Raw genomic sequence first — 10000 nt, 5'->3', positions numbered from 1 at the left:
CATCACCATCATCTTCACCGTCACCACCACCACCATCACCATCATCATCACCATCATCACCATCATCATCACCATCACCATCATCACCATCATCAATCACCATCACCATCATCATCATCATCACCATCATCAATCACCGACAGTCAGTACCTCAGGTTGTTGCTGCTGCACCTCAGCATCTCCAGCTTCCGGAGGCCGCTGATCTCCCTGAAGAGCGCGGCCAGGTGGTTGTTGTCCAGCACCAGGAACTGAGAGCACGGCACACTGTTATCACTCTCAGTGTGTGTCTGTCTGTCCGTCTGTTTGTCTGTCTGTCTGTCTGTTCAACCTTCATCACCCCTACTCACACACACACACACACACACACACACACACACACACAACCACCCCCACCCCCCTGAGCCCCACCACACACACACATACACACACCACCACCATTCCCCACCCCCCACACATACGCACCACTACCACTCACACACACACACACACACACACACACACACACCACCACCACCACCACCACATACCCCACTACCCACCATACACCCACACACACAAACACACACGACCACCACCACTTCCACACACCTCCACCCCTTTCCCCTCCCCAACCCCACTCCAAGTCCCCCCCGCCCGCCCCCCCCCCTCCCTTAGCCATCCCCCCCCTCCCCTCTCCCCCCCCCAACACACACACCTTCAAACCCTTCAGCCTCTCCAGACCGGCCACAGATTCCAGAAGGTTGTTGCTGAGGTTCAGCCGCACCAGGCTGCGCATGCGCCGTAGGCAGGCCGGCACGCGCGTCAGGCGGTTGTGGTTGAGGCTGAGCTCCCTCAGGGCGCCCAGGGAGGTCATCCCCTCGGGGAAGGAGGCGTCCGTCAGGTGGTTGTGGCCCAGGTCCAGCCGCTCCAGCCTCTCCAGGCACCGCACCAGGCTGTCCGGGACCGTCCTCAGCTGTGTGGGGGGAGGGGGGAGGGGGCAGAATGAAACAGAATAGAATAGAATATGTCTTTATTACCAGTGGAGTGATGGCCTAGAGGTAACGCGTCCGCCTACCTCCACTAACACCAGAAACTGAACAGAGCACACTGTTATCCTAGTCAGTGTGTCTGTCTGTCTGTCTGTCTGTCTGTCTGTTCAACCTCCACCACCACCACCCACCCCCCTCGCTCCCCCCTCATCCCCCCCTCCCTACACACACACACACACACACACACACACACACACACACACACACACACACACTCTACCTGCAGACTGGGCGCCAAAAGCCGCTTGATGGTGGCGGCCACTTTCCGGAGGTTGTCCAGGGACTCTTTGCTGACGTCCAGGAGGCGGATGGACACCGGCCTCTCGTGGCGGTGAAAGGGCGACCTCTCCGGGTGCAGGTGGCGCCCTTGCTGGTACTGCACGTGCGCCAGGGGAGTCCCGTAGGGACCCCTGTAGTAGGGACCCCCTCCTCCTCCTGCTGCTCCTTTCACCTTGGCGGCCATCTTGGTGGGTGGGTGGGTGGGGAGGTGATGGTGAGGGTGTGTAGGGGGGGAGGGGGAGGTTAGAGGGTGGGGAGGGGGGTCACTTTGTTGTTTTTTATGATGCTCGAGTTCCTTCCTTGTTTGTGTTCATGTTTTAAGTTCAGAGGTCATCTGTTTCCCTCTCCCACAGAGGGGACGAGCAAGAAACTGACGCCTCGATTTTGTCGTAGTGAGTGACCTCAGTGACCCCGGGGACCTCAGTGACCCTGGTGACCCCCAGTGACCCCGGGGACCTCAGTGACCCTGGTGACCCCCAGTGACCTCAGTGGCCCTGGTGACCTCAGTGACCCCGGGGACCTCAGTGACCCTGGTGACCCAGTGACCTCAGTGACCCCCGTGATTTGCAATCCAGCACGTTCACTTCTGTTTTGTTACCTGTGACAGAGGAGGGGGAAAAAAGAAAAAAAAAGAAGGGTTACACCGTGAAAGCGGAAATCGTCGTCGTCGATTAATTGATTGCTGGGGAAATGAGTCCGACGATGAGAAGGAAAAAAAATACTGAAGTGGAAATAATATTTCAGAGTGAAATAAAGAATGAAAATGTTTGTTTGTTTGTTTGTATTGAGAGTGAACATGATTTTCATTGAAATGAGACTTATTGAGAGTCAGATTCAGAGTCAGGATAACTTGATTATCTCTGTAACAGAAGTTGAGTGTGGTGAAGTGAAGATGGTCTTTATTGAGAGTGAAACTGGTCTTCATAGAGATTGAAAATCATATCTACTGAGAGTGAAGATGATATCGATTGAGAATGAAGATGGTCTTTAATTGAAATGGTCTTTATTGAGAGTAAGAACGGTCTTTATTGTGAGCGGGAGTTATCTTGATTGAAAACTGTCTTCACTGAGAGTGAAAAACTTTTCTTCTTCTTCTGCGTTCACTCGTATGCACACGAGTGGGCTTTTACGTGTATGACCGTTTTTACCCCGCCATGTAGGCAGTCATACTCCGCCTTTTCGGGGGTGTGCATGCTGGGTATGTTCTTGTTTCCATAACCCACCGAACGCTGACATGGATTACAGGATCTTTAACGTGCGTATTTGATCTTCTGCTTGCATATACACACGAAGGGGGTTCAGGCACTAAGCAGGTCTGCACATATGTTGACCTGGGAGATCGTAAAAAATCTCCACCCTTTATCCACCAGGCGCAGTCACCGTGATTCGAACCCGGGACCATCAGATTGACAGTCCAACGCTTTAACCACTCGGCTATTGCGCCCGTCGAGAGTGAAAAACGATCTTTATTGGGGGTATAAAAGTGTAGAAGCTTATGCATCTCTTTTCATCCTGCCATGCTGGACGAAGCACCATTATTCTGAACAAGGCAGAGGAACATCGTTGAGACCAGTGCTGCATGTGCTAAGCGTCAGCTCTGCTGTACAGGTACATACAGCTCTGCTGTACAGGTACATACAGCTCTGCTGTACAGATACATACAGCTCTGCTGTACAGATACATACAGCTCTGCTGTACAGGTACATACAGCTCTGCTGTACAGCTACATACAGCTCTGCTGTACAGGTACATACAGCTCTGCTGTACAGATACATACAGCTCTGCTGTACAGATACATACAGCTCTGCTGTACAGGTACATACAGCTCTGCTGTACAGATACATACAGCTCTGCTGTACAGGTACATACAGCTCTGCTGTACAGATACATACAGCTCTGCTGTACAGGTACATACAGCTCTGCTGTACAGGTACATACAGCTCTGCTGTACAGATACATACAGCTCTGCTGTACAGATACATACAGCTCTGCTGTACAGGTACATACAGCTCTGCTGTACAGGTACATACAGCTCTGCTGTACAGGTACATACAGCTCTGCTGTACAGGTACAGGTACATACAGCTCTGCTGTACAGGTACATACAGCTCTGCTGTACAGGTACAGGTACATACAGCTCTGCTGTACAGGTACATACAGCTCTGCTGTACAGGTACAGGTACATACAGCTCTGCTGTACAGATACATACAGCTCTGCTGTACAGATACATACAGCTCTGCTGTACAGGTACATACAGCTCTGCTGTACAGGTACATACAAGGATCAGAAGAAAAAAAAAACCACGTCCACGGACTTACCAAAAAGCAAAACAACTCAAGTTCATTAAGGTACCCCTCAAAAATTATGTCCTGCCAAGGTCTTTCCGCTCTTCCACTGATGATATAATTTGCATTTGTATTTCTTTTTATCACAACAGATTTCTCTTGTGTGAAATTCGGGCTGCTCTCCCCAGGGAGAGTGCGTCGCTACACTGCAGCGCCACCCACTTTTTTTATATTTTTTTTTCCTGCGTGCAGGTTTTTTTTGTTGTTTTTTTTTTATCGAAGTGGGTTTTTCTACAGAATTTTGCCAGGAACAACCCTTTCGTTGCCGTGGGTTCTTTTACGTGCACTAAGTGCATGCTGCACACGGGACCTCGGTTTATCGTCTCATCCGAATGACCGGACCACCACTCAAGGTCTAGTGGAAGGGGAGAAAATATCGGCGGCTGAGCCGTGATTCGAACCAGCCCGCTCAGATTCTCTCGCTTCCTAGGCGGACGCGTTACCTGTAGGCCATCACTCCACAATATTTTGGCGTTCCCCAAATTCAACAGAGAAAAAACAAGGCAGGAGAACTTTCAGTTCTTTCAGCTGAACAAACCTGGAATTCATTGCCTTTTCCTATCCATCACAGTCTGTCACTCACATCCTTTAACCCTTTCACCGCCAAGCTCGCATTTATGCACAGGCGTGGTAGAGGACCCATGTCACTGAAAGGTGACCATTCATTGGTCTGTTATCCATGAACCTACTGCTCTTAATGTTCGGTGGCAGGATAGGCCATATTTTCTATACATCGCAGGGGGAATCCCCAGCTATTCTTAGCCACTGTCTTTTCTGTGTTTAGACCACAAGGGGAATTTTATACTCTGATTGACTGGCGGTGAAAGGGTTAACACAAATCTTTTTCTTTTCTTTTTTTTTAACAATTCCTTTTCAGTTTCTACCTAACTCAGCCACTCGTTTCTGTGTATGTTTTCCATCAACCCACATCTGTTTCTTCAGTGTACAAAAAAAAATAATAATAATAATAATAACCAAAACAGATCAACAAACACAAGAATTCGTTTCTCTGTTTATAGTCTGTTCATCTAAGATGATGATGATAACAGACTGTCAAACACACGCATCCGTTCACGAAAGACGCACAGTTCAAAAACCCCTTGACTGCCATAAACGTATTACGTACGTGCATAGTGACGTCACTGATGACGTCATCAGAAAAAGGGGGGAAATAGCTCTGGAAGGCTGAACATTCACACAGTTCGTCTGGAGTGGTATATCCTCCTCCAGACCATTTTCTCAGTTTGAGGCTTATTGTTTTGGATAATGTTTTTAATGACGTGAAACACCACTTTCTGCTGGTTTCCCCCCTGGCGGTGAAGGGGTTTTAACTAACATAACAACAACAACGACGACCAAAAAAAAAAAAAAGAAAACTCTTTAGACGCCCATACCCCCTACCCCCTCCCCCTCCCCCCAACCTCCCCCCCCCCCCGCCCCCCACCACACACACACCACTCCCCACCCCACCACCATCCATCCCCCCACCACCACTACACAACCACCACCCGGCCAACAACAAAAAAAAAGAAGTATTACCATTATTATTCTCCACTCCAAAGGACACCAACTTACGAACGTACCACTCAGGAAGGGTGAGTGGGAGAAGGGGAAGAGGGGTAGGGGGGTGTGGGGTGGGTGGGGAGGGAGTATGACACTTCAATTGTGTGTGTGGCGGGGGGGGGGGGAGGGTTGTGAATAGAATAGATTTTAGAATAGATTAGATTTTATTGTCATGAAACCGTAAGGTTTATAAGACACAAGTGCAATGGTAAATAAATGAATGAATGAATGAAAAACACACAATTAATCAATCAGTTAATGCAGTAAATTGCAGCAGTATTCATGAACAAATTTTCCTATTCTTGTTTGTATATATTCATCATCTGTTAGCATCACCTGACTGGGAATATTTCCTGTGTTATTCGAATTTTGAATATCTTTTAAAAATTGTTGCCTTAAGGTTTTATATTTAATACAATGATCAAGAAGATGGATTTCGCCTTCCAGGATGTTACACAGTGTGTGTGTGTGTGTGTGTGTGTGTGTGTGTGTGTGTGTGTGTGTGTGTGTGTGTGTGTGTGTGTGTGTGTGTGTGTGTGTGTGTGTGTGTGTCTGTGTCTGTGTGTTGCCCCATCATCTGCACCGTTTCAGTGGCATTACTCCCACACCGCTCATTTAGATTCCTCCATACACGGCCACACCCCGGGTTCGCCCGTCACAGTTCCAGCGTCGGCAGTCCGCAGGGAACGATCGATGTTAGGTCGCCAGGTGGCCACACACCAGAGGAGACCCTGCACTGCTGCTGAGTCACTTCGGTGGTGTTCATTTTTTTTTTTTTTTTTTTTTTTTGTCAGGAAGGCAAGTGCCTACTTTGCTTTCGCCCTATTTGTATTTCTTTTTATCACAACATATTTCTCTGTGTGAAATTCGGGCTGCTCTCCCCAGGGAGAGCGCGTCGCTACACTACAGCGCCATCCATTTTTTAAATTTTTTCCTGCATGCAGTTTTATTTGTTTTTCCTGTCGAAGTGGATTTTTCTACAGAATTTTGCCAGGAACAACTCTTTTGTTGCCGTGGGTTCTTTTACGTACGCTAAGTGCATGCTGTAAACGGGACCTCGGTTTATCGTCTCATTCGAATGACTAGCGTCCAGAACACCAGTCAAGGTCTAGTGGAAGGGGGGAGGGGGATATCGACGGCCGAGCCGTGATTGGAACCAGCGCGCTCAGATTCTCTCGCTTCCTAGGCGGACGCGTTACCTCTAGGCCATCACTCCACTCGTGGTCAAACTAACAACTGACCGCCCAGGTTGACAGCGATCCACATTACTACCATGTCTCTGGGCTTGACCCGAAGCCTGTCAAGCAAGCTTTCCGAGTACAGAATCCTGGTCTGTCCTACCAGTGACCGGTAGGTATGGGAAAACACCAGGAAAGTCTAGAGTCCAACGTGTTAATCAATAAGCAAACTTAGTCCACTGCCTCCTGGAGGGACAGGGCTTTGTTGACATTAGTGAGTGTGTAGGCTACTGAGTGCAGGGGGGTGTGGGGGTGTGGGGGTGGGGGTGGGGGGTGTTGGGGGTCGGGGGTGTCCATTGTGAGAGTCCTCCTTTATTGAACTTGGGGGAGGTTCTTTCTGTTGGACGTGAACTGAATCCTGTTTTGGTTGTCCCCTTACTGTTTGACGTCAGTGGTATATATATCATTATCTGTGTGTGTGTGTGTGTGTGTGTGTGTGTGTGTGTGTGTGTGTGTGTACATGTATGCATATGTATTATTATATAGATGAATAGATAGATAGTGACAAAGACAGAGATATGTATATATGTACGATATCGATAGATAAACTAATACAGATGGAGATATGTATATGCAAACGATATAACGTGTGTATATGTGTAGGTATGCATATATATATATATGTATGTGTGTGTGTGTGTGTGTGTGTGCGTGTGCGTGTGCGCGTGCGTGCGTGTGTGTGTGTGTGTGTGTGTGTGTGTGTGTGTGTGTGTGTGTGTGTGTGTGTGTGCGTGCGTGCGTGCGTGCGTGAAATAAGTAGAGCAACAATGAGAAAGTCAGACATAATCAAATGAATGATACATATCTATCTATATAGTATATATATATATATATATATATATATATATATATATATATATATATATATATATATACACATACATATCCTCTATCCTCTTCAATTTTCATCAGGCGCCCACACCTCTTCCCCACCCGTCAACACCATTCCCACCCCCACCCCCATACCCCCGCCATCACCCACCATGATTTTCCATCTCAGAGGACACTGAACGAACGCTCCACTCAGGAAAGGTGGGTGAAAGAGTGGGAAGGGGGGAGGGGAGGGGAGGGGAGGGGAGGGGGAGGAGGGTGGTGGGACAGAGGGTGAGTGAAGTATGACACTTCAACAGTTTGGTTATGAAGGTAAGACCCTATCTGCTTCCCCCCCCCGCCCCCCCCCCCCCCCCCCCCCCCGCCCCTCCACACACACACACACACACCCATGTGCGTGGTTACACTAACAACTGACCACCCGGTTGTCAAGGTGTGGACCTGACAGCGATCGGCCATGGTGAAATGGTGGCTTTGTACGGAATGCTTCCGTCTAGTACGAAGGAGAATTTGAGCGCGCACAACGCAACGCAACGCAACGCAACACAACACAACACTACACTTCACAACACTACACTACACTACACTTCACAACACAACACAACACAACACAACACAGCACTACACAACACTACACTACACTTCACAACACAACACAACACAACACAAAAACAAACACAACACAACGCAACACAAACACAACACAACACAACACAACGCAACACAACGCATCCGCAACACAACACAAACAAAACACAACAAAACAAAACACAACACAACACAACGCAACACAGCACAACGCAACACAAACACTAACACAAAAACAAACAACACAAACACTAACACAAAAACAAACACGACACAACACAACGCAACACAACACAACACAAACACTAACACAAAAACAAACAACACAACACAACACAACACATCACAACACAACACAAACACAAACACAACACAAACACAAACAACACAAACACAAACGCAACACAAACACAACGCGATGCAATACCCAAAACCAACTGACCGAAGCCTGTCAAACCAAGAGAACAGATTTCCTCCCGTAATGACTGGAACACTGGAAGGTCACAACCCGGAAAGTCTAAGAACCCCATGTGTTAATCAATCAATTGGCAGCAAACTCTTCCAGTGCCTCTTGGGTGGGTGGGTCGGTGGGGTATGGAGGGAGGGGTGTGGGGGGGGGAGGGTGCAGGGCTGTGTTGACATTAGTGAGTAGGTATGAAGTGCGGGTGCAGGGGGGGAGGGGGTGGTGGGTGATGGTGGTGGTGGTGGTGGTGGTTGGTGGTCAGTTTTGAGCGTCCACTTTTCGTGTTAAACGTGGGTAGTTTCTGTGCGCGTGGACAGACTTCCCTTGGTTGGTTGTCCCCCCCCCCCCCCCAACCCCCCTGACCCCCACCCACCCCTTGCTGTTTGACGACGCGTAAACGGTGTGTGTGTGTGTGTGTGTGTATGTGTGTCTGTGTGTGTGTCTGTGTGTGCGTGTGTGTGTCTGTGTAGTTCTGACTGTGTGTTTGTGTGACTGTGTGTATGGATATTTCATGTGTGTGTGTAGATAGATAGATAGATAAAGACAGATAGATAGATAGATAGATAGATAGATAGATAGATAGATAGATAGATAGATAGATAGATAGATGGAATATACTAAACTGTCTGTCTGTCTTTCTGACTGTGTGTCTGTGTGTATGGATATTTCATGTGTGTGTAGATAGATAGATAGATAGATAGATAGAAAGATAGATAGATAGACAGATATAGATAGACAGATAGATAGATAGATAGATAGATAGATAGACAGATAGACAGATAGATACCAAACTGAATTAGTTTCTACCATTGAAACAAAAAGCGTTTTCTGTCTGTATGTCCATCTGTCTTTTTAATCTGTGTGTGTGTGTGTGTGTGTGTGTGTGTGTGTGTGTGTGGTGTGTGTGTGCGTGTGTCTGTGTCCGTGTGTCTGTGTGTCTGTGTGTCTCTGTATTTGTGTGTCTTTGTCCATGATTTGCAGAAAAGAACAAGCAAGACTTCGCATTTGCGATGTGTGTGTATGTGTGTGTGCGTGCGTGCGTGTGTGTGTCTATGTGCCTGTCTGTCTGTCTGTCTGCCTGTCTCTCTCTCTCTCTCTCTTCTCCTTTTCTCTCTCCCCCTCCCTCTCTCCTTCTCTCCCTCTCTGTCTCCAAAGGAGACCTGATGACATTAAAGTGTCGGTGTCTCAATCAATCAATCGATCAATCAATCAATCAATCAACCAAGGGACTTATAAGGGTTTTTTGGCCTACATCTAAATACAAAAAAAAATCGTTATCGTTATCTTCTCTCTCTGTCTGTCTCTGTCTCTGTCTCTGTCTCTCTCTCCCTTTCCCTGGCCAGTGTCATTAAAGTGCCAGTGTCTCAATAAATCAATCAATCAGTGTCTGCTCTCTGTCTGTCTGTCTGTCTCTCTGTCTCTGTCTCTCTCTCTCTCTCTCTGTGTGTATCTGTCTCTGTCTCTCTCTCTTTTTTTTCTCTCTCTGTCTCTTTCTGTGTCTGTTTTTCTCTCTCTCTGTCTCTCTGCCTCTGTCTTTCTCTCTGTCTGTCTGTCTCTCTCTCTCTGTCTCTCACTCTGTCTCCAACCTGGCCAAAGATATCAAATTGTCAGTGTCTTAATAAATAGATAAATCAACCAACTGCCCAATCAATCAATCAAAGCGTC

The 10000-nt window shown here is 47.7% G+C and overlaps 1 protein-coding gene across 1 annotated transcript in view; it reads right to left on the bottom strand.

Moving 5' to 3' along the window:
- Positions 1-10000, bottom strand: part of LOC143289310 (uncharacterized) — a 55691-nt gene that overhangs the window by 26081 nt on the left and 19610 nt on the right. Inside the window, exons 2-4 of the mRNA XM_076598310.1 lie at positions 1249-1905; positions 695-952; positions 151-248 (exon numbers count right to left, since the gene is read on the bottom strand). Of these exons, the coding sequence (XP_076454425.1) occupies positions 151-248; positions 695-952; positions 1249-1491 (599 nt within the window). The 5' untranslated portion in view covers positions 1492-1905. The remainder of the gene's footprint in view (positions 1-150; positions 249-694; positions 953-1248; positions 1906-10000) is intronic.

Source organism: Babylonia areolata, chromosome 13 (assembly GCF_041734735.1).
Source record: "Babylonia areolata isolate BAREFJ2019XMU chromosome 13, ASM4173473v1, whole genome shotgun sequence".
Classification (NCBI taxonomy): Eukaryota; Metazoa; Mollusca; class Gastropoda; order Neogastropoda; family Buccinidae; genus Babylonia; species Babylonia areolata.
Note: the sequence above shows the minus strand (reverse complement) of the source record. Positions and strands in the feature narration are given on the sequence as shown.